Source organism: Gavia stellata, chromosome 7 (assembly GCF_030936135.1).
Source record: "Gavia stellata isolate bGavSte3 chromosome 7, bGavSte3.hap2, whole genome shotgun sequence".
Taxonomy (NCBI): domain Eukaryota; kingdom Metazoa; phylum Chordata; class Aves; order Gaviiformes; family Gaviidae; genus Gavia; species Gavia stellata.
Window position 1 is genome coordinate 28,327,248 of NC_082600.1, and position 26,393 is coordinate 28,353,640.

Below are 26,393 nucleotides of genomic sequence, written 5' to 3' on the forward strand. Positions count from 1 at the left end.
ACATGCACAGAAACACTCAAACAAGTATACAAAGTACTTCAAAACTGGGAGAAACAAGGATAGAACATCATGATGGAAAACTGGAGAGTCCTTTAAGGGTGGCTATAAAAAAAAATCTGGCCTCACAACCAAGAGAAAGTAGAACTCCTTTTTCATGTAGAAAGTAAATAAAGCAAACATATGATAAAAAGCCACAAAACTAGAGAGGAAAAAAAGTACAAATACATCATAAAAGGCAGAAGTTCTGAAGCGATGCCAATTGATAAGAGTAGCTAAAAGCATCAAGGAAAAATGCATCACTGGCAGGACTACAGATATTAAGGATTTCTAATTACGAAAGGAACAGTGAACGTGTAAGACCATTCCAAGTTTGGAATGCCTATACCATAAATTGTAATGCAAAAAACCCCCAGGAGTGTTCAGTATATAAGTCGGTCTGTCTTTGGAAAAACCAGGATGATATAGTTACAGTTTATGTAGAATTAATAAGCACTTCTCAGTTTATTATAAATCAAGGAGGGACAAGTTTTACATTTACAGGTTCAGACAATTTTCACTTTAGGTGTTGCGGGGTTGTTAGAGAAGATCCCTGTTAATCAGTCTTAAAATAACAGGACATTCCCAAAGACTGGAAGAGCACTAACAATGTGTCAATATTAAACAAAAAAAAGGCTAGTGGGATTAAAACTGGGCCACATAAGTGAAAACACTGGATTCAATTAATACAGAATGTAATGAAAGAATATAATTACCCCCAATCAACATGTTTTTGTGTAAAATAGGTCTTGCCAAACAAATCTGATTTCCTTCTTTGATGAGATTAGAAGCGGATGTTGTGCAGAGATTTGTTAGGCTTTTACTTGTCAGACATAACAGACCGATAAAAAACCCAAACCACTACGCACCATCAAGAAAAAATTTCTTAAGTGGGTTCATAACAGGCTCGCAGTTAAAAAAAAAAACACCAAAACCCCATGTTCTAAGAGGCAATTGTCACTGAATAATACTCGAATACTCGTAAGGTTGCACAGGTATCAGTACTAGGCATATTCTTACTCAACGTATCCTTCAATTACTCGGAACCAGGTAGACATGGCTAGTAATGTTCATGAACATCACGGAAAGTAAGTAAATAATGATGACAAAACAATGTTCTGGACCACTTGGTAGCTAGGCGTATTCAAATCAAGAGCATTTTAATAAAACCAAATGCAAAACTCTCAGTCTAAGAACAGCGAACACAGGCTATGCTTGGAGAAAAGGTAACCATATTCTGAAAAGCACTGACCCTGAAAAAGATCTGGGACTGCAATACAAGGTGACAGTATAATGCTGTGGAAAAACTGGGAAAATACAATCTTTTGGTGTATACACAGAAAAACAGTAAGTATGCTCGCGAAGCAATTAACGTGATTTTACTTTACGTATGACACTGAGAAACAATGATATAAAAACGCTTATGCGTCTATGCCCACATTCTAAAACAAAAGGATGTTAAAAACCCAGAGAGGATGTGGAAAAGAGCCATACCGGTAATGCAAGCACTAGAGAAAAAAGGCATGTAGTGAAAGAGCTTATTCTGTTCAGATTATAAAAAACCCTGAGGATATGCCTACTCACTAAAGATCTACAGAGATACACGTGCTAATTCTGAACAAGGTAAATCAAGTACTAGGAACGGAATAGTTTTGTGTTGCTACTGATTCTCATTGTCCCTCGATAAACGGACAGAAAATAGAGGCTATGAAATAATTTTTAATCTAGTCGAGTAAGGGTAACTTGAATCACTGGAACAAACTATCAAAGGGAAATGGTGGTCTCCCCACCTCTTGGAATTTTTACATCAGACCTAGATACCTTTCTGGAAAGCAGGTTTAAACAAACATAAATTTCTGGGCTCAATGCAGGGACAACTGGTGAAATCAGTTATCTGTGATATTCAGAAGACCAATTAAATTACATAAAAATATCTTCTGGGCTTGGCCTTAAATGCTAGGAATTTATGAATGATAAATATTCTAAAAGGTAAAGTCTTGTACGTCTCAAATAGGCATGCAGAATTTGTGAGTACTTTTGACTTTAATTTCGTCATGCTTTGGTTTCCCCATGAAGAAAACACTCCTGCAGAAATGCATTAAATCGTTGTTTATTAAACCTTTGGTTCTTGTAACACTGAATACTACACAAAATCCCCACGATGGTTACTCAAAATTCTGTTTTCAGGGAAAGGTTTGAACAGTATCCAGTAAACAAGGGATTGGCACACATAATGAACAAAGAAGATAAAAAAATATATTGATTGGCTGTTCTCTGGATACTGTGTGGAGCAGGAATGCTGTGAAATAAAGCACACATGATCCTGTAATGAAAAATGTTAACATACTGTTTCAGGGGAAAGGGGAGTAAATGAAGATGCTCGCTTCAGAAATGCCAGAACTGAGGTTAACTCTTGATTAACTGGCTACTTCAGTGTAGCTTTTTGCATGTATAGCAAATAACACTGTACAATTGTGAATGTACATAATAGTCATAATTATTGTCTAAATAACCTGCCTTCCTGAAAGGACAAATGTTCTGATGAATAACTTTGCTGAAAGCAAGACCATTTGCTTGCCCTATCATGCACTCCTTAAATCCCCTGCAATTTGTCAACTTTGAATGCAATACTTCTCCAGGGGCTACCAATGAGCTTTTCACATCTTGCTCATGTCATCCATTTTCCGCTTGATTAGTGGGGACCTGAAGTAATCTTTCTGCTTCACAGAACAACTAAAGCCAACATACACGAAAATACCAGTATCTTAGGTACAGCTCTTAGCATGGGACAAAGGTCTTTGGGGATGTTCAGGCTCTTGTTGGCCCAATGAAGTGGCTGAGACAGATGAGGAAGAAACAAACATCCAGGCTGAAAAAAGGAAGGATAAGTTAGGAAAGCAATGAGGGAAGACCAAAGAAAACATTTTTGAGAATGGGGAATAGAAGAAAGCTGCATGATGTTGAAGGTATGGTGTAAGATGTGAGAAGAGAGAAGTAATAACTTGTACAGAAACATGGAAGAGAAGAATGTAAAGCTCAATGTACTTTTCAGAGGTAGGTCAAAAGGAGCAGAACATATGAATAAAAATAAAGATAAATATTTTTTCACATACCATTTTCTTTTCTGTGACAAAATTTCTTTGATTTTTTTATTTTTTTTTTTTGAACTTTTCTGAGTATTTGCGTAAGCAACATGTATCTAAAAAGGTTTTCATATTGAAATGCTAAACAGATTATTCTTCTAAAGAGAAATAAGTGAAATTATTCTAAGTATCTAAAAATAAGACTCAGTTCTCTTTGACTTTGTTAAAAAAAAAATAAAAATTCCCCAAGTCAGAAATGCCACTGAATGCGCTGAATGAATCTTTGGCCACAAAAATGAATGAGTTTAAAACTACGAGAGGTGGTTTTGGTGCCAGTATCTTTTCAACATCAACTTAATTCAAGTACCATCTCTTTTCATCTTCACTACTCCCCCCAAAACTGCCAGAGATCAGTTGGTGTTCATGCTATTAAAAACTAATGAAAGGCATAGACTTTAATTTGATAAGTTAAAAACCCTTCAAGGCTTAATGTCATCACTTTAAATGTAGCATAAAAAGAGCAACAGAGATAAATGATTGAAGCTCTTCACCATGGCTGTACTACTCTTGATAGATTTAAAATTTGCAGTTCTGATACTAGATGCAGTATTTTGATAGATAAAAGAAAAAAAAAGAAAAAAGTTTATATGGACAATAAAATGTTTGTAATTCCTTGGGCAAATGGATTTCTTTAAAAAACAGTATAAAAATCAAGTAAGTTCTGTACCGACAATACTAATGAAGCCCTGTCTGATGCTGATCTTCACCCTCTCTCTCTCTTACACTTTCCTCCTTCCACCTTTGCTCGTAATAACAACCTCATATTCCTTCCAATGTCCTCATAAAATTAATGGATTCTACCTATATCCTTTATTGCTTTCTACTACAATACCTCCAGCTCACTCTACTTACCTTTTTTGGTCCATCATTTGGACAGTAGTGATACCCTGTTGCACAGCTGTCTCCTGCTAAACAGTATTGGCTACTGATAAAGTTCTCCTCAACTTTTCCTTGAGTGGAACATTAGGAGTTTAATGAAAATTGGCAACTGAGTAGAAGAGAGAAACCCTGTTAGGGATCCAACCGTTATTCTTCTGTCAGATTTGGTTGAAAGAAGCTAAAAATCTGAAGGTGAAAACAAAGACTGCATAATCATATACCCCTTATTTTCTTAGGGAAACAAGGCTAACAAACCTGCTTGCTAGATTCTTCATACAAAATCCTCTTTTTCCCCCGTATTAAAATTAAAGTACATTCTCACACAGTGTTCTCTTGAGAAATCATTTCTATCCAGAAGAGACTGCGATCCAAAGACCGCCAGAGATCGCAGAGGGCTTCCAGTCACATTGGTACACAGGAAAAGAACAGAACAATGAAAGGTCATCAAGAAGATGAAAAGGAGCCTCACATTTGTGAACCAGGACATTTTTCAACAGTTTTTTCCCATGGCCTGTACGTACAATTGCTGCAAACACAGGCATAAATGTGGAGTATATGTGAACCTCTCTACCTCTTTTCATTCTTTTTGAGAGTCTCTGACTGAAAAGTGAAAAAGGCAGATGGATTTTTGAGTTTTTACAGTGAGTGGATGACTCATAGCTTCTATAAATTAAGTATATATACCAGTAAAGACTTTGCAGGTGGCAACCTCCCTGAGAGGATCAAAGGGAGTAGCTGATGTATCAGGTGGTTAAGAATGCAACTTTCCCAAATCAAATACTGAATGGAGAAACTAAATCCACTGCGTGATGTTTACAAATAAGAGCTGCTTTGCAAATCTCAGATATTGACATATTTTAGAAATAAGCCAAATAAACTGTTTGGCTTCCCTCTGACTGCACCTTGAGTAAGACCAGGCGAGACACTACCATGTGGTCCGTGCAGAACCAGACGCACTACTGCCTGGCACTTGTACACTCTTCTGAGGATGTGATATCCCCTGGAAACACAGTAAGTGGTGCTGAGGCTGATGAAAATGTATGCTACCTTTAAGATGTTTCCTTACCCCTGGATCAGAAAGGCTGAAAGTGACTAAAAGCAAGATGGTACAAGCAATCTTGCCAGCACACAGGCCTTGACCAAACTGAAGGGTGGGAATCCATGATATTTCAGTTGTAGCACGATACGCGAGATCTGTGGTATCAAACGCACTATTGAGTAGGATGAAAAAGAAAAAAAAGCTGCAGAGACTGTAACTTCTGTATTTGTCCCTTTTTGGCTGTATTTTCTTAAGACAGAGGAGTTCCTTCAATATTGATGTGATTCCAGTACAGGAACAGGAAAAGTGCAAAGCCTGGTGAATTTAGGAGGGATCCCCAAAACCTGCTTTGCAGACTCACTACAAATGGCCACACAAGCTCTTCTCAAGAGTCTGTGTGGAAGTATTCCCAGGTGAGATGCTAGGCATCATGTGTTGGATTCAGTACCACCCTAGCACTGCTACACAGCCTAGACCAGAGACAGCCAATCTATGGCTGGTCTGAACAACCATGTGAACAACTGTACCCATTTGTGTACACAACCCTAACAGGGCAATTGGTCTACAGCTCACATAATTATGCCTTTTCTTAGATAGTTTGTTGATTTTGTGTTACATCTGTAATGAATGTGTAAAGACTCAGTGGTATTTCACAGATACTGTAATGCTAAAAAACCCCAACTGAACAGCTAGAGTGACTTACTAGATGGTCACAAGCACAAACTGAATAAATGTATTTCATAGAGCCAATTCCACTTTTAAGGTCACTCAAGTTTTAACTTCTAGGAAACTGCCGTCTTTAATTTTGCTCTTACTTAAGGATCAGCTTTTACAGGGAGCAGGGACTAATTTTAACAGAGGTCAAAAAGTGAACAGATGATCAGATTTTTAGAGGTGCTGAGGGAGGTACAGACAGGTAATCAAGACAGGTATTTAGCGGGATTCAAAAAACTCTAAGTAGGTTAGAAACCTAACAACCATTAGAAGTCTTGAGAGGTAAGCATCCAAACCACTTAAACATATTTTGAATATTAGCTCCCTATTTACCTCTTTCTTTTCAAGATCTCAGTGTTGCCTTCAGAAAACCAGTTACATTCACAAGACTTTTTCTTCCCCTTTCATATATTGACATTATCCACCTTGCTTTTAAAACACATCTACGCCTGGTGATTTATTAAATGTGACAACTTCCTTGTCTTTTAGACATAGCATTTAATTACCTTTACAGCCCCCTGGAATAAATTCTGTGAACTCTTTAGATTTCTTGTGCCCCCAGTTTCTTAGCTGAGGTACTGGGTTACGTCCTTTACTGATATGAAACAGTACTACTACGTGGACTTCAGTGATACTACTGTGCAGATACTCAGGTGAGGATCTAGCTCACAAGATCTTCTCTGTGTTCCAAGCTGATTCAGATCAATATCCTCTGGATTTTCTAGTTGAATCACTGAAAAAGAGGGATGTTAAACCCCCCCTATTTTCTAAAGACCTTTCCTTGCAGTCAGTTGAGAGCACCCTCTGTGTTCTGCAGAAGGCAGCTTCTTGCAAGCATGCACCCATACTGCTTTTCCTGCCCCTTGGGAAAGCCGTGGAAAGTGGCTGCTCTGCTGTGTATCACAAAGGAAGATCATTCTGGTACAATTCCTCAGATTATTAGAGGTGCCTGATCTGGAGGGGATTGGCATGTTCCCAGTTTGCTCTGTCAAGTCATCACGTTAGACCAACAGATTAAAGTAATTGTGCTCCAGTTAGGCTACGTACCTTGGTTAAGGGGTTTCATGTTGTTCATCCCCATACACTGCCCTTGAATCTGTCTATTAAGCTCACAACCAAAAGAAAAGAAAACCAGTCTAAGGGAGAAATCACTTCTGCTCCTGAATCAGCACTATATTTTCTTTTGCTTTTTCTTCCTACCTCCAGAAAACAAAACCTGACCTGTACTGAGTGATCCATAAAGAAAAACAAACGTAATTATGAAGCAGACATATTTTTATAAACAGGAATGTCAGGCATGTCATCTGGAGTAGACAGTGAAAGAGATGTTACATCAATTAAAAAATACTAAAGAAAGCAGCTGAGGTTTTCTTAAAAAGCCAGGTAAGTTTGTAAAACATGAACAAATTTTAAAGTTAATAATAAATAAATTTGGAGCAGTAGTAAAAAATATGCCTCTCATCAGATGAATATCTTAAATACTGACACACAAACGATTTTAAAATTTCTAAGCAAGCACTAAAAATATGTGATATCTCAGCTTGCCTTTTTATTTTTTAAACAGTCAATCTCCATTACCCAATTTTCAAGAGATGTCTATTTTACACCTAACTTAACTCTATAACCCATTGCAGGATAAGGTATTTACGTGATAAAATGCAAGCTAGCACACTACAGAAAGTTAATACACATCAAATACTAAGATTTTATGAAGCAAAACTCTGCTCAGAAAAGAGGTGTAAGATGAGTTTCTTTTTTTCAGGGAGGGTGGCGGGGGGGGGTGTGCTTGTTCTTTTTTTTTTAATTGGAGTATTGGCACACGTATTTCCAAATATTGGAATGAAATATCACTTTGCAACAAAAGTACCAATTTCTGTTATTGTTATTTACCACTTAAAACCCCCACAAACCAACACTAAGTTGACTTTATTTTTGTTAGAAAATAAAACAGCAAAGATAAAAATTTAGCTGAACAGATTAGGAAAAAAAATACAAGCACTATCTGATAGACTATAAAAATTTAGAAAAGTTCAAAATGTTTTCAGCTAGGCACAAAAATGCTGTTAATGATTAGCTGCATAACAAGAGATTTATCTCTGTCTTTTTTTCCTTTCTTTTTTGTGTGTGTGTGTGCGCGTGTTGCAAAGGCAACACAGCCATACTGCAGGTCTGTCTGTGCCATTCTTAGGCCACTTTCAGGCCGATTGAGAAAAGCTGGAAAGTAAACACAGGTGTTTTAAAACTGGAGCCGCTGCCATGGACAACCACAAACACTCTTAACTCTGATGTGGCAACGCCTCTTTCCCGCCCTCTCTTTTTTTTAAGCATTGCCCAAAAAGAACATGTCAAATGCTTCACCTTTCACCACCTCAAAATAACTTGGAGCTTATAGCATTGTTTGGCAAATCTCAAGCACAGAGATCATTTTTTCATTCCTTTTCAGATGTAGCCAACTGCAAATCAGTCACAGAAAATAAAGAGCCATTCTATTTCTAATTATTTTATTTTCAGTGTCCACTGATTTACCTTCAAGCACCATGTTTCAGGTTGAACATTTCCTTCCTCAAACGTAATTCAGACTCCTTGTTTTCATGATTCAGGTTCAACTAAAAAGACAGTGAGGGGATTTTGCAATAACGAAACAAGAGATTTAATCCAGTGAATGAGAGGATAAATAAAAAAACATAACAAAAAAAAAGCCACAAATCCCCCAAATCAAAAGAATAAACCTTGTTTTTTGATTATTGTGCAAGAATATGTACAAAACTGAAAAAGTACTCGCTTGTAAATTAGCTGTTCCAGGAAACAGCACATCCTGTTTAACAGCCACGAAGTACTGACTAGCCAGAGGAAAAAGTATGGAAAGCAAAAGCAGAACAAATCCCCAGAAATTATATAGTCACTCTTCACTTATGCAGCTGATATGTGGGTGAAAAAAAAAAAAAGGTAAGATATTAACAAAAATGAAACAGCTACTGACAGCTACAATTTAGTTCTGAAAAACTGGTAAACTAAACAGAAATGGTTACACTTGGACTGAAACTAACAGCCCCAGCAACACTCCTCACCCTAAAATGCAGAACTGGTTCATAATCTAAATATAAAAATCTAGATCCAGCAAAAAAGCCTGAATTTTTATATTCGAAGCGGCGCGACCCTCACATCTATACCAACAGCGAAAGTATTGCAAACACACAACATTGCTCAAAAGATAACCTATGTCAAAATCAGGTCTTACTTCTTGTAAAGGATGATTTTTCCTGTCAGTCTCAGCCTTCAGATTCCAGAATGATTTTCTTTTTCACGTAGACACTTACACACCCTGGTTTTAAAAACCAGACACCAGACTTACTGTGTGTCCTGTGCTCCAACTTAAACAAACACAAGTGACTTCATAAGATAGACAGCCCTCATGCATACATTTATTTATGTTAGGACACAAGCAGGATTTTTCTTTTTTCCCAGATTTTGTCCGGTGTGGTAAAGAGACAGTATTATTTATCAAAGGATCTGTCTGAACAGTCCTGAGCCTCCTCATCCCCTATTAACTTCCCAGGGCATTCGAAATAGTTCACCATCTCACAAAACAGGCCTCAAGAGATGACTTGCAAAATTGAAGTTTACATTAAAAATCAGTCATTGTTATTTCCTCTAGGCCGTTTTATCTTGGTTTTGACAAAAATTATGAACTATTTTGTATACTTTTATATTATAAGTCTAACCAATAATACATTTAAAGCTTTACTGAATACAGCCAAGACAACATAACTGTAATGAATCTAAAGCATCAAACTTCTGCCAGCAGCCAGCGTCACTCACGGTGCCGTGCATTACCTAATGAACACTTAAAAGAAATCACACACACAAGCACACTTATTAAACTACGTATGTTAAGATTGCAACAAAAGCCATAAAGAGCAAGAATATTCACTATTTCGCCTCATTTGTTGCTATTTCTGGCCTCTGCATTAAGCACGACTTGAAAATCATATACCGTTGAGACTATTACACATAATGGACAAATTAGACCGAACAGTATTGTGTATAAATTATCCTGTTCATTGGTTTGCATTAGAAATACTTTTCTGTTAAAATAGGAAGGATTTATGCTTGGCTGTAATACAGAGCAATAGAGTTTAATCTGATCCATTAAAAAAAAGTGCACTAATACACTAATGGAGAAAACCATTAAACATTCTGACAGCAACAAATTCGGAGACAGCTAAAAAAAAGAGAGAGAAAAGCTTGTTGAAATAACCCTTTTTAAATGCAAAAATTTCACCCCATACAAAGATGCAGCAATAACGGTGTTATTTACCTGCAGATCTGTGAAGTCTCAGAAAGCATGTTTTAAACTAACAAACTGAGTTAGGGGAACTTTATCAAACCACTAAGTACCATTATATAGCAATGATAGATTTATCCCTCAGCACTACAGTGACATCCTGGCCAAAAGCTAATTTCTCATTCCTCCAGCCTTTTGTATTCAAAGTTATTACTCAGTCACAAAAGAAGCTGATTTTTGAAGCAAGAAACTTGCATCTACATTTTGAGGGATAAGGGGCGCTTTCAGCTGCACCTAACTTCAAGAGAAGTTGTGGACACTCAGCTTTGGGCTCTGGAGAGCAACTTCTTTTTTTTCCTGTGTGTCTTACAGAACCGGCAGGAGATACACTGTAAAAAGTAATAATAAGCTTTAACTGTGAAAAATGAGTTTTACTTAATGAAACAAATTGGGAAGCTGATTTTATCTCTTAAGAAATGGGGAAAAAATCCCATAAGAAACAGGCTGAAAACTGATCCCTGAAGTTTTACTCAGATGAGTAACAGGTACTCACAGAAGTGGCTCCCTGTGTGAGGCTTACTGGATTAGGCCCCTGTTTGTGAAAATGTTGTTTCTGGACTCAGACCTGCTATTCTAAGTTTCAGGCTGGAATGAAGTTTTCAGAGTGGAGCTCTTAAGTCCTAAAGATAGGGGTCAGAAGGGAAACAACGTGAGGGTGTGAAATACGCTGTTGCTGCTACAGTGTCAACTCTGCTTGGTAATTTTTCTCAAATTACCAAAGAAAGGAAATATGAAGTCTGATGTCACTTTCTTCAAACATAAACACATCTCAGCAAGACTGCGAGTCTTTTTCTCCTAAAGAATAACTGAAAAAACAAAAATATGAGAAGCAGACATTCCTTTGTGAGGACAAAGTTAATAAAACATTTTATTTGGGAAGTAGACATGATACAATTGGAGTTTGAAGGTGAACTTAGCTCTGCTCTAATATTTTAAATTTGACACCACTTGTCAAAAGATGTTAAAAAGTGTTTTGTGGTCCAACAAGTCACTCAGCAAGAATAATTTTTAAGCAGCTTTTCTTTTTGTTTCAGTTAAAATTAAAATCTATGCTGTGTAATCCTTGGAGTCAATCTGTAATTAAGGGGATTTGAAGAGAGACCACGCACTGCATTAATGATAAAATTTAATATCTGTTTTAATACTCTTACATAAGAAAAAAACCCCAAGCAACATACAAAAAAGCAATCACCTCCCTATTTTGTGTGAATGCAGCGCATATACACCATTACTATGTCTAGCAGCAATGCCGTATTTGATGTCAGCTTTTTGTTTATAGACCAAATGTTTCAGGATTTAGCATCCACAGAGCTTAAAACTGCATCTGCTTGAAAGTTGGCACCCAGATTTAATAGGCTAGATAAACAGATTTTATTTTATCTAGTTTGAAAAACGAGTGTTTTTGTTGTTACTGTTGTATAGCAAGTCCAAACGGAAGGAGCTATCACAGCAGCATTTCCAAGGTTTCAGTCACTCTCTTCCCAGTCACTCAGCCACTCTCTCCTCCAACATCTAAGACAATTACAGCTCAACTGTAAGAAACAGGAGCAGATAACCAATTAAAATCAATTCATTTTATGTGATATTCTTAAATGCTTAAAAGTCTAACACAATACAAAAAATTGATAATGTTTGGTATACTAAGTTCCTCCTCTAGACTATATGCAAGGAAAAAGTTTGAAATCTGTGTCTCCAAAATGCAGCTAGTTGACACCAAGTAGTGTATTCAAATCACTTACTCAGTTGTTTTAACAGTGGGGCAAACACAGTTCCATTTTTAAACTAGAAACCTGTACTAAATAGTTTTATCCTTTCAGGAGGAAGGTGGGATGAAGGATTAAAGTCCTAGGGCAATGACGTATTTTATGAGTCTTTTTTTTCCAAAGAACTCAGTAAGAGGCATGGTTAAAGAAGAGGTGCTCTTAGTGAGATTTTGGGTGGAAAGGTTTTGAAGGGATACGATGTTTTCCACTGAGAAAGGATAATAGATTCTTTTATCGTGGACATCAAAGATTTTTTCCCATTAAAATGTCTTCTGGCCTGAGCTATTCTGAAAGAACTAGCAAAGCATCAACGTATTCTTACCCGATCTCATTGTATCATGTAAGATACCTAGTTTATGAAAACAAATTTGAACCTAATTTCCTCTGATCTCTGAATATTGTCATAACAGCCTAAATGTGTGTATAACAGCCTAAGGCTTCACAGATTTGGGACCTAGTCCCATTAAAATTTAAGTGCATGTGGAACTCACAAGCTTTGAGATCAAAGCAAAAAAGGGTTCATTTCTTCTCAAAATCTAGATCCTGTTAACAGTAACTATTAATGTCAGCAGGACTGCTCTCCAGCAGTCACTGCTACATATGTGCACAGAATCAGGCCTAATCTACAAGATTAGCTTCAGTGTTTGAAACCCTGGTCCAAATGATGCTTCTCATGTAAAAAGTAGTTTAAATGGTATTGATTTTTCAAAAATAAGTTCTCCAAATTTCTCAAAATGTGTGGTCAAGATATTTGTAAAGAAAGAACTCTATGCACAAGTCACACCACCACCATCTTAATAACCCCTCCAGCATATCAGGTATTTCTTTAATAAACAAACGAGCATTGAAATAATAATTTTGACTGTGATCCACAGGAAATGGCAAATTTATGAAACTGTATGGAATCTGAATATGTCAAGTAAAACTGTGAAAGATGACATCTGTTCTTCAGTGGAGAATAAATTCTGGAGACGGAAAATCCAGTATCAACCAATATAGTTCAGAAAATGAAGTCCCAGAAGGTTTCTTTATATATTGAATCTAACTACAAAATGACATTTGGGTCTTTGAGTTTAATTTTAAATTGCAAATTCAGCTGCTTAGCAGCTTAACACAATCACCAATACACATTAATACTATGTTCAGGCAATGTGACATACACTTATTTACTATTACACAGTAGTGTTTGTTACTTCAGCTTCCTATTCAAAGTTTAAAGACAGCTCTTTTCCAATTTCACCTTTTTATTGCTTTTTCTTTGTATGATATATTTACCTTACCACTAAGAAAGGCTGAATTTTGGAAGTAACAACACAGCTGACTGAATTTTGGAGGCATAAGAAATTGAAGTTTAAATTGCAAACGTATTTTACAGGAGAAATCAGATCTTCTTTGAGTGTTTTCAGTGAGTAATTCATTTTTAGTGCAAGTGTAATAAGCTACATGACACAGCTATGCATGCAGTGTTTCTAAATATGAAGATAAATCTAATACATGTTCAGTTGAAATCCTAATGCATTGATATACTTCTGCTGATGTGAAGCTTACTTTATACCTTTCAAGTCTTCAAATAATAAAAAGCAAGGCTACGTATTTCATATGCCAAAATTCTATCCCTGCTTGTGTTAATCAGTAAAGATAATATTAATGTATGTTCTGAATAGATGGCATACCAGTGTGCCTGCACAAGTTTTTTTATGGTTAAGGTCTGGAAATTCAGAATTACTGATTTATCAAATTTACTACTTGACCCCTAATGTATAGCTTACTACTCTAAAGCTTACTCCTAGAGAAAAGCCAAAATCCGGCTGCCAGTCCATAATCCCATAAGAAAAGCTGTGGAGATCTACTAGAAGATAGGTGAGGAATATTTTACTTCATAAAGCCCACTTTCATAGAAGAAAAATAAAAAGATCAAAATAAATCCAAGTCCATTCGTTCCTTCTGCTCTTCAAGCATTCTCCTAATGACCTGTATACTGCTAGGGTAGAAATACACACCTGTTGCACACAGGGAGTACACTTCTTCCCCTTAGCAACCTGAATATGTGAACAGTGGAGTCCACTTTTCTTTTACACCTCTGCATGGCCACACACATGGAAGTCAGATCAGGATTTTGCTCTTATTTAGGGGGAAAAGACAGGGATTTTCAAAAGCCTGTCAGTGATCTAGGAGCACAAGTGCCCTAACACCAAAAATGCGCTTCTGCACCAGACCAAATAAATAGATGAGCATTAAAAAGGACAGGCAAAATGAGTCCTGACTCCTCTGAGTATATGATGGCTAAGCACCAAGCTGCACTTTCTGGACCAGTCTCTTTTGACTTCATCTGATTCTAAAATCTAAAGTTTCTCACCTGGGAACAGAATAGGAGAGACTTTCAGATTATAGTAAAAAGATAAATAAGAGTGAACACATAGCACCTTGAGGCTTCTGAATCGAGGCTAGTCTGCAGCCTTACAACCATACTAAGACCTAAAGTTTCAGTGTCTTCCTTTACCATGTGTCCCCCTTCTACTCTGAACGATACTTCATATGATCACTTGCATGCAAAATGCTAGGAAAGGGTTCTCCAATTCTGAACAGAAATTTGGATGAACTTAAACATACAAAGACCAAAGATTCCTTTTTAGTAAATACCTAAAATTCTGTAATTTTTCTATTGATCCTTTATCCTATCCCTGGTTTCCTCTACCCAAGATCTAAAGTAGATTCTATCAATTCTGAGAGGCGTTTCAGATAAGGAGGTCATGGATGGGTCAGAGCAAGACCTTTGCTATTTAATGACCCTGTAGCTTGCCTTTTGCACAACAGCTTAGGTTACTACCTTTCATACATTTTATTGTAGGACAAACAACTGACATGTCATCACGCACTCAGGCTCAAGATTTTGTTTACAGTTGCTGCTCAAACAAAAGAGGATCATTTTCCTGTGCAGCATAAAAAATGAAGGGTGTACAGTAAGACACTGAAAAAATGATTGAAAATTAAGATTTACTACACTTCCTTTCTGTGTGTATGGATAACAGATTTCATATGGAGAAAGAAACAAGATTTATGAAATAAAAAAATAGTACATAACAATGTCATTCCTCCTCTTCATTCATTAAATTTGGTATCTTGTCTCCAGCATCATTTTAATACTCGGTACCTCTGAGAAAGGAAAAACTTAACTTGGCTAAATATTTTTGGTATTGCCTTTGTTCTGTTACGGTACGATGCTGGTAGATACTTTGAAAACTATGCCAGTGAAGATTAGGGGCAATATTATTAATAGAAACTAATACTAAGGGCTTCTTTAAACATTGGAGAAAACAGTTACTATTTTATGTACAAAATGGCTTCAGATTCAGACTTTCCTAACTAAGTTTGGAAATATGTTTTATAGTATAGAAAGTGGCAAGTGAAGGAGGGAGTCCTAGTTTTCTTATAGTAAGTCTGATACATTAGGCTTCATGATTGCTTTACAATTAGATTAACATATGCCCTTCATTCCTGATCCATGTAATCCTGAAATGCAGCTCCATACTAGTGGGAAAGTAAAATAATTTTTTTTATAGCTGTTTGAAGTGCAGCAATATGACAACTCCTCAGACGTTACAAAGGTTCATAGTAGTACTACTATTGACATGTTATTGGACATAGGAAACGAAAAATGAACCCACGGCTGGGGTGATAAGCTGTACCATTGGAGATGGCAATGAAGCTTATCATTGCAGTTAAATAGAGTTTTTGTTTTTATAAGGACTCACCTTTCCATGTAAGTAGCTTTTCTAACATGATTGTGGTTTCTATAGTATGTTTTGCTTATGTATCAGATTCTGTGATTCTAATTTACAAGATACTGATGAATTTCAGTGTATTTTAGAACACACCAATTTTTTATCGTTAGTTTAAGGCAGGGGTGTCACCTCTATGAAGGGAGTGAAAGAGCAGGTAGCAGACAGCTTTATTTCTGGTCACAGGATGTCTGCATAGTTTGTTCCATCTTCTACAACTTCAGAATGTTTGTTTATTTCAGAATATTATTTTCTAGAATGCATATATATGAGATCTGCCCCAGGCCCATGAACTATTCCAATTTTGAGGTCCTTTAACAGAGTTTAGACAAAAACCTAAAAATTCTGCAGAACATTTACAATTGAAACAAAGCATCCTTGAAACTGGAAGGCTAAGTGGCTGCATCACTGAGCAAGGAAGGAACTTCCAGGAAGTCACCCAGACGGCTATCAAATGAATCGACCATACAAAGTGCAATCTATCCTGTTAGAAGGCAAAACAGGTGTGTGAAAGTGCAAAGTATTTGTAAAATGCTAAGTTAATATAGGATGTGTGGATGCACAATTACAGAATGGTTAAATGAAAAACATGGATGAGAGGGTCTTGTCAACAGGAAGTTCATGGTCACAGAAGCCTGAAAGAGATGATTCTTTGCATACCAGAAGTGAGGATGTGGAAGTAGCCTAGATGACTGTGAGAATGATAATCCAGATTTAGAATAACCTGAAACCAAAATATTGCATTCCAAGAACCTGCTGCATCCATCTGGAATAATACTTCTGCTAATCGGAAGTAGTAACACCGACCGGCCTCATGGGAAGACAATTTCCACCTATGAAATGGAAACCAAAAAAATAAAAGACTCAGCCAAAAGGTTTGAATGACCACATCATCCCCAATAACAAAGGGACATTTATAGTATATACAAACAGTTTGTTGATGTTTAAGATTGTCAAGAGTGATCTGGTGCCAAGAGAGATTTGAAGGCTGTCAAATAAAAGGCAACAGACCTCCAAGAAATTTTTAGTGGAACAGACATCAAACACAATGTGTGAATGAGTAATGAATTTCTTAATGCTTAGAACTGAATCAAAGTTCAATAAATATATCTGCTTTGGTTAAGAGACATTTAGCATCTGTTAACAGGAGAGAAGGAAGACTTATACTCCTCAGGCAAGGTGAACAAACTTTTTTAGCCAAGACACTGTTCAGTCTATCAAGACACATTCAACGCCATTCGTGTGCAGCTGTTTACAGGCAATATGAAGCATGCTAAAATTCCTTAAGGCATACAGTGCTCTAGACAAGCATAATTAATTAGACAGATACAACTCTTCTCAGGATCATTTTCAGGACAAATACTCTGACAATAAATGTTCACTCTCATCCATATATTACTTTGCTTTGAAACAACTCTGAAAGACTTGAGGTCACGGCAAGTAAGAAACACCACTGCTGGATCTTCTTTCATTTCAACAGAGTCCAAGCAATCCTGAGCAGCTGCTGTGCAGAGAACACTGCACACACAGGGCTGCCATGCCAGACAATGCTGTCAGTGAAAGGACAGTCTTACAGATACAGGAAGGTGGCACGGCCAGTGCAACTGAGGAAGCAAAGACGAGAACTTGGGTACGTCTGTTTGTTTCCTTCAATTTGAAAACAACCCAAGGCTTGAACGAGATCAAAATTCTGACGTGTGGTGATGCCTTAGTGAACCAAGAAGAGTACAAATGGCCCTGCTGCCTATCCACACAGCCACTTAATGACATCACAAACTGACCACTGAAAATCATGCAAGTGCTAATGTTACCAAACATAATTTCTCTTCAACTCCTAGGTAGATGTTTCATATAAATCAGATTTATCAGACTCTGGAAGCCTGTGTTTCTAAAGGGACTCTGGACAACTTCACTCCCACTGAAGGGCAAGTGTCTCATCTCATAATTTATTTCCCATGTTTTCCATCGGGGAAAACATTGTATTATTTGCTTATGGCACATTTAAGCAATTATTTTAACTTTCAATTCCCTATACAAATTAAGATATTTTTGGTCAATGAATACAAATGTCTATCAGTGCTAAAACATTAATTACCAGATAGGAAGAGACTGTCACTAAGAATGTAGCTGTCACTCATGAACAATTATTCTGTCAAGATCTGCATAACTAAATAAAGCCTACCAGCTTGGATGGCTACAAAAAACAATTAACAAAACTGGTCACTAAAAGTGATAGAAGTAGATCAAATTTCTGAACTTAGCTTTCTGTCTCATGATCAGATACATGTGCTAAATTAGTCACTTCCTGCCTATAGGGGATACACGTAAGCAAACTGTTACACTCCTAAATATATGACAGCAGATGAAGAAGAAATCCCTGGCTGAGGATCTCCAGACCTGAACTGACCAGAGGCCCCGGTTATGACATCTGGCTCAAAGGAACAATTGGTTCCAAGGAAACTTTAAATGACTGCTTTAAAGACCACTTGACCAGTGGTCACATTTTTTCCACTGGGATTGAGGGGGAACGTTGGTCACTGTGGGATTATACGAGTTATTTTCTCGCTCTCCATACATACAGGTAACTGGGCGGGTTGTCAGAAGTTTGTAGAGACAGCTTTTGGAGACACTGCAACTTAAGCAGAAAGGAATGCAGAAAATTAATATTGAAGTGGAACACGGACAGAATTATTTCCGCAGGAGTTGTACATGGCCTCATTTTAGTGTTCATTTATGGCACGATGCACCAGCTTACACTGATATCCTCTGAGGTGTACAGTACTATTTAATAACACCAGGTATAAAGTGACTAATCATGTTTCTAGCATGGATAAGAGCTGAAAAGACTTGGGTCTAACCTTAGTGACACCCTTTAAGACTTTGTGATTAAGTGTTTTTGGGTGCAGCACAAGCAGAGGCTCTGTTCAATGTAATTAAGACTGCAATTGTATCTACTCTGTCTCATAAAGTGTCTAGGAAGCAGCAACGGAAGAAAAATGTTTGTGCATTCTTATCCACATCCAGATTGTCAGCAGCATGTTCCAAGTTTTACTAGGTCTTTTATTTCCACCTCCACTATGTACTTGAAAGCAATTCAAGGATTCAAATTTCAGCAAACTTCCCCTCTAAAAATTAACAGTGATCTCATGTGCTTAACAAGTTTTACTGACAGGGTAGCAAATTTGTCTCTCACGTTGCCCAGGCATTTAAATGAGGGCACATACTACTTTAGGGTAGCTACTGGAGAATGAAATAAACTCATTGTGGCTTTCTACAACCTGAACTGGACAACTCTTCTGAAAGCAGAAGAGAAGTGGCACCCTTCTTGGGAGAAGAAACGGACCTACTGAAATTGTTCTTGCACAAAGTTAGAGACTGCAGCTTTGATAAATTCTCTAGTATTTTATCCTTGTGTAAGTCATTGGAAGAATAGCATGAAGAACCTTTCGGGATTAGTTGTAACAACATATTATTTGCTGGAGATAACCTCCAAGAAGCCTGTTAACTATTCCCATTGCTTCTGAAACATGCCTGTGGTTTCAGAAAAATAGATATAGATCGTAAGTAAATGCAAAGGCACAGTGTATCTCCTCACATGGAGCAGCAGATCTGCAATCTTCTACTCCTCCCCTTCTACTTCCAGTATGAAGCTGGCATCTCAGTCTTCAAACAAACCTATAAATTCATTTGCAAATGTGATAGCAGTCCCTTTTACAGGTAGCAGCACATGACATCCAAAAGGAAAAGCATGATTGCTTTACGGTTAACTCCACAGAGTGAACTCTCAAGCTGCGCTTTCACAGGTTGATATTGTTAGATACAGAGGGAACAGTGCATACTGGCCAGAGGAATTCATAGCAAAATGTGAGAGAAATGGGTGGACTGTCCAACATATAAATATTGCCGAGTTGCTTCATTGAAAAAACCCAACCACTCTGAAGCAAGCACAAAATTTTAAAGCATCTTCTACCAAACAATAACACCATACCAACAAGTAGATGAATAGCAAGTTTTAAACTCTTTGTAGAGTAATGTCTGGTTACTTTGTAGCTAGAAACTGTAGAAAGATGTAACACGCACTTCACCACTGCATAACATAGCTATTCATCTGTTAGCTATAAAATACTGGTAATCGGCAGGCGGTTTCTATCACTCACACAGCACTGCTGTTAACAACAGTGCAACAGTTGAAATGGCTGAAGTTGGCAGAGTGGTGTTCTGGATGCAGCTGGGCCTTGCCTCATTCAAAACTTACGTTCTAGGTTTCTAATACATCAATCTGATCTCTGTTGCCTCACGTAGAACGATTATGAAAGTATTGAAGGGCTTTTCTCTCAGAGTTTTCTAGGATGCAATCAATAACTATAATAAAATGTAAAAATGGTATGCTGAACTCGAATTTGAACAGAAGAGATGAGATTGGAATCTCTGTTTCCCACCACTGCTTCAGGCAAGTTTCCCTGGATTACAGAGCATTTCAAAACATGTGGCTTTGTCAGAAACAAATCAGAGGCTTTATAGCCATACACCAGCTCTAAACTCATTAAAATGAAGCTCTGAAACTTCAGCTCTGAAGCTCTAAACATAAAAACATTGTTAGAAGTACTTAGTTTTTGCAGACAGGGGCCATAGTTACTATCTTCTGAAAGGAACACTATTTTCCATAGTCAATATTATACACCTAAATAGCATGAATACCCCATGCTTTTCAACAGTAGCAAACATTTTAAACTTCATGTTAACGCTTTTCTTAATTTTTTTAAGCTCTTATGGCACCACATTCTCCTGGTATCATGCTCTTCATGGCTGATACGTTGACTAGTCAGCTGGATTTGTTTTTGCGGTTGGCATTGTCAAGCAGATATGGAAAAATGGTTTCTACTCTAAGAATCTGGGAAATTCTGGGAATCAAAGCAGAGCTTAATGCAATTTATGACAGGGAGTACTTAAATTAAGTCTTTCTAGAGTGGCTTTTTCACAGGCATCATCACTGGAACAACTACCAAACTGCTACACATGGTGGATTTCCTGCCCTTGACACAATTCTTATGTGTCAGCAGAAAGTAGATGACATCAGCTACAATTGCTTTATGACACTACTGCAGACGAATTTCTGACAGCTCCTTCAGGTCACTTTCTTGCCTCTGACTCTGAATTTATGATATTCTTAATAAAAGCATGTAGGATGAATTATACAGAAAACCACAACTAGAAAGATTGATTAGTCAGAAAAACGTAACAAAACAAGCCAATCATAACCAAAGATTAACATCTTAACAGCTCTGAAGATGATTAATAACCTTTACAAGTGCTAATGACATGATACTTGGATGGAGTAAACTCATTTAGCCACTAAAGGGCACCTGATTTGGGTATCGTCATGAAACAGCCCTCCTCTCCATTTCAAGAGTTTGGCTTGAAAGTAAAATTAGTATGCCTCTCTGGTCTTTAAAGCAGATTAATAGCTGCTTTAAGAAGAATGTACCACCTAATTAAAAATTACAAAATAAATCAGGGCTGTGAAAAAAGAAGTCACCTCTCCCTATGTTTCATTCAAATCCAGTTAAACATTTTCCACGAATTTTCACATGAAGTTATTTGTTTCATAAGACTTATTTCCTATTCTTCAACTGAGTGAAGAGGATGTTCACACTGGCAAAATCTTTATTTTTCTTTAGGAAAATGAATTACTTAGAATTCTGCATTTCAAAACCACACACTACAAAGCTAACAACAATAAAATGATCCACAACAGTATTTTAATACTAATGAAAAAATAGCAATTCTCCAACTTTTCAATGTTTAATTGAATCAGCTGTTTCAAGGTATTGTGGGAATACATTTATCAGAATCAGCAGAAACCAAATGTTAATTATGAAGGCCGACCACAAATGAATAATCCTACGTATAGACCCTGACACATTAGAACTGCAAAGCACTCTGCAGATCTTATTTTATGAAAATGTACCAAGAGCGCAAATGTATAGGCCCTTAGGAAGCAATTATCCCTAAAAGATTTAGCTATAATTCAATCTGAAATATTATAAGAGATTTTTTAAATTGGTTTCACAAAGGGGAGGATTATTTTACTTAAACTACGGAAATAGGGGCCCACATGCTTCTCTGAATGACCTCTGTGCAGTTGTGGGCATTGCCTGGAGGGAAAATTTGAAATGCCTTTTCGCTCAATTGACACAATCCCCTATGACCAATAAGAATATTATGAAAATTAGGAGTACCAGTTTGGCATTGTGGGACTGAATGGCCCACATTACCATAAGGAATGTTCTATGCAATAAATAGATTAAATATGGAAATTTTAAATCACATACTACTAATATATATGACAGAGATTAGTTAAGAGCAGCAATCTTACCAAAAATGTTATATTGCAGATGTTATATTGCACAGTAAGATGAAATAACACAGTATAGGTCTATACAGAGTGCCTTTTGTGTCATGTTTTTTTTGTCACATGATCCTCAGGTGAGACACGGGATCTAAAAGTGTAAAACCGAAAGTATGCAAGAGTGCTCATATAATCTTTGCAACTTCCAGATCCTAGATCTGGCCAATTTACTGCCACCACAGCTCTCCCACAGTAACAACCTGTCTCTCTGCTGCTTTGCCTCACTCAGGAGTCTACGGGCTGTTATTGCCTCAAAGAAGGGTGGCGTTAGCCCTGTGAAGTAATATAACTAAAAACAAAGCTGAAAGCTTGCAGCTTATCTTACCTATTAGACCATATCATCAATGGAATGAAATAGGTTTCTTGTGGATTGCTCTGACACCTTTTTTCCTTCTGAGCAACTCACTATGGTGAGATTATTTCAAAAAGTAAGAAAAAACCAATACCCGTTGGGTTTTGTCATTAAGTGTATTTCAGGACCCCATAGAGGTAAGGGTCTCGTCTTTTATCACAAACTTTTATGCCATCCTTAATCTAGCTGATCCTGATCACTGTATTTTTATGCAGTTAAGAATGCAAGTATCCTTGCATCACATCTGAAGTTTACACTTCCGTTACTCCCTGAAGAAAATCTAAAGCAGATCAAATTCCTCATCTGCCACCTATCACTGAAACACATCTTCTGCCACACTGAATCAGACAACATTCATTAAGTTTAAGAGAGCAGGGAAAATTAAAGATTTTTTAAAAAACCCTTTTTAATAGACTCTGTTCCGGATAGACACAGAAGGAATACCTGTACTCCTTCCACAGGACAGGTGTTTACATCTGAACTAATAGTACATAGCACAGTTCCCAGTTTGCACGTGGAGGTGGTTAAAGTAAATGTAGTCTCTGGATCACGGTGAAAATAAAAATAGTTGTGTTGATATTTAACCCTGCACCACAGAAACAAATGGCCTGCCCTATTTCTCTGAAAATGGACAGATGACCAGAGGGTGATCTGCAGCAGAGAGGAAACAGGAGGGGATCCTTGGGTCTGTACATGCACTCTGTGTGTAGCACTTATGATAGCTACTGAGCGCATACAAGAGGCAGGAGGCAGCAGCTAAGAACAAGAGGGTTTCACCCTTGGTGTGTGCCAAGACCCCACAGTACATTACCTGTCTGGGGACTCTGGCTGGATATTTCTCCGGCAGGGAGCTCTGCCGCTGATGGTAGTAGGAACGCCCTGGCCAGCTGCAGCCAGGTCCAGAGCACCCATCAAACCCATTTCTAAAGGAGGCGCTGACACAACTTTCATCCCTACCAGCCAGTCCATATTTTCCAGGCTGTAGCTACACTAAAAAGGGGTGATAAACTTTTCATTTACATGGGTGCTTAGGTCAGGATGAGTGTTCATATGTTGTATATCAAAGCTAACTACTATTGCCAATATTTCATATGGGCATTTTACAGTTTTCAAGGTCAAGAATTCAACTTAACTCATCAGCCTTTTAAAAAGTACTCTGATGGACCTGTCCTCACTGTAGGCAACAGTAATATGAACTGAGAGAAACTCTACAGCGGTACAATAATAAAAAAAGGTTCAACTTCACCAAAAATTGAAAAGCATTCCTTTTTTCCTCTCCAGACTCTCATCTCTAAAAGACTACGACCAATTAACCTCTAACTTTGAAAAATCAAAAAATGCCTGTGACAGCCAGAAATTAAATTCTTTAAAGATTAGGTGCTGGGAGAGCAATATCAGGTTTAGAATGAAATCCTAGTAACACTCTGAACTATTAAGTCACTTCTTGCTCTGAAAATATAATTATTCTGTAAGCATTATGTCAGGCAATATTAAATTTAAAAAGTGTAGTTTCAATAAAACATTGCTGTTTTCTAACAGAAAGACTGTGCATAGCATTTTCAATGACACAAAAAAAAACAAGACAGCATGCAATTGATGAAAAACAACACTACGTTCAATAAGGAGCATGCTCGGCAAGCACTAACTTTTAGTGACACCAGATTCAAAACAATACTATTACTGTGGTCAGAAACTGCCCTGAATGTTTATGATCTCTGTTTCTAGTCATCTGAGGATGGATTGCTTTCAGTATTGCACACCTGATTTTGTAATATTCACCATGGATTCTGATGGCAATTATAAACCCATAGAGCATACAGCATTTGTGTGGCAAGCAGCCTCTCTCCATTTATTCATTATACTTCTTTTTTACTGAGAAATGTCAAACTACACAAGGATTTACCTTAATTCCTATACTTTGCATTGGTCAAGTTGTTGCATGAATAATGATGTTTTGCAAATATAAAAAAGAAAGAAAGAGGAGGCTGAGGAAAATCTGCCTATACATGAGAAACGTTTGGCTTTTATTGCCTAAATCAAACACAGTTTTAAGACGACAACACAGTATCAATAGAGTAACTTCTGTATTTATATTGTCTCTCCACTACCCATAAAAGAGATTTTTAAGAATAGAGTGGTTGAAAAGGTGCACACGATGCTTGCACATCTTACCTGGCATAGTTTCTTATTCTGGCTAGCGCTGAGATTGCTGGTTATGTAGCTATCAATTCCACTGACGTTACAATTTCCCTTTCTCAAAGCAGCAATAACCTGTCCCTTTACACTGTCCTTTCTCTGACCCTCTCCCGCCTCTCTGCTCATTTTTATTCTTATTGACAAGACTTATTATTCCTCCTCCCAATTCCAACTAGCTACCCTTTTGCAAATAGTAGTATCAACTGTGTGGTCACTAGTAGTATAGGTCAATAATGTTATTAATATAGCACACACTGCTGGGAGCAGATCAAACAGCCATGCTTTAAAATATTAGTTTTGCAAAGGTACCGTGAGGCAAACAGTGGCAGTTTTCTTCATGTTATAAAATGTAATACTGCAAGGACAGACTCCAAGAATTTCGCGTTAATTACCAGCCCCATAATTTGGAGGATACGTTATTTTTTTCTTGTTGTTTTCATACACAAAATAAAATAAAACCATAACAGAAGGGTGCTGTATCTGTGTTTAAAGAAGGGGTTGTTGGCAAACACCATAGCTCACTTCTGCCGAAATGTACACAACTGATATATGCAGCTCAGAAAGCTGGCACCAGGGGCTTACAACCTTAATTTGCCTGCAAGAAGAAATGGAGATTTACCTTCAGAGCACGTTCTTGATTGTTTTCAGCAGTCAGATGTCTCGTGTTGTTTGCTGAAGTCTGGTTCTGCTCTTTCAGATGATGAAGCTCCTGCTCCAGCCGTTTGCACTGCAACGAGGAAAGAATCCCATTAAGTAGAGGAGTGTGGGCATATTTTTTTCAACAAGCCAAATGAATTAACGTAAATAACCCCATCCCCATTTCTGCAGTAGTGAAAGCATCAGACAAAAGCAAGTTACAATCCCAGACCAGTACCAGAGCTATGTTTTTTAAATGTGCATCATTATTCAGTTTCTTCCTGGTCCAACTGTATGTCAAAAAAAGCTAAGTTTAATATCAGATAAAGATATTTTGCAGAACGTTTTAAAAAGTCTTAAAAATGTCAGGTTGAATTTCTGCTCCTAGATATGCCAATATAAGGCTAGATTCTGGCTTTTATGTATTAAGTAAGTGGATATAAAGGAAGTAATACATGCTTTTAGAAAAGCAAGCAAATGAAAGTCCCAAATAATCCAGGACCCAGCCTTCTATTAGAAAATATACATGTAATTTTATACTTATATTTTTCACACTAAGAGCTTACTTTAATTCCCAAATACACACCACATCTTGAAAGAAAAGAAGTTTTAAGATTGTTTAGTTTAAATATTTAACTTAATGACAAAGAATAAAAAATTTAACATTTGCTACTGCATGCATACACACATATAGTTACTGCTGTCAGCCGAACATCTCTTTTAAAGATTAAAGATCTGCAAATTGTGAGCTAAATTATATTTCACTGCTTTTATGGTAACTGTAAGAGGTCTTGCCCAGTTGCCTTCATTTGAAAGAGTAATTAGTTGTCAGCAGACAGTTCATTGTCTTATGAAAAAACCCGCCTGTTTTACAAAAAAAAGCAAAACAAAACAGAAAAAGTACTAGGAAGATATAGGGGAACAACTGGTAGAACTCGGGAAAAACACAGTATTAGCAGGAACATTTTAGAACAGTATATTGCAAGCAAGTAGTTTGGATATCACCACCAAAACCCAAAGCTGATAGACTCTGTTGGAACAAAAGACAATTAATTGATAAAAATTATTTTAATAAATACATTCTGAAAACACTAGCAAGGAA

The 26,393-nt window shown here is 37.2% G+C and overlaps 1 protein-coding gene across 1 annotated transcript in view; it reads right to left on the minus strand.

The window, feature by feature from the left end:
- The window catches only part of MIPOL1 (mirror-image polydactyly 1), a 159,703-nt gene that overhangs the window by 70,052 nt on the left and 63,258 nt on the right, over positions 1-26,393 (minus strand). Inside the window, exon 10 of the mRNA XM_059819538.1 lies at positions 25,275-25,382. Within this exon, the coding sequence (XP_059675521.1) occupies positions 25,275-25,382 (108 nt within the window). The remainder of the gene's footprint in view (positions 1-25,274; positions 25,383-26,393) is intronic.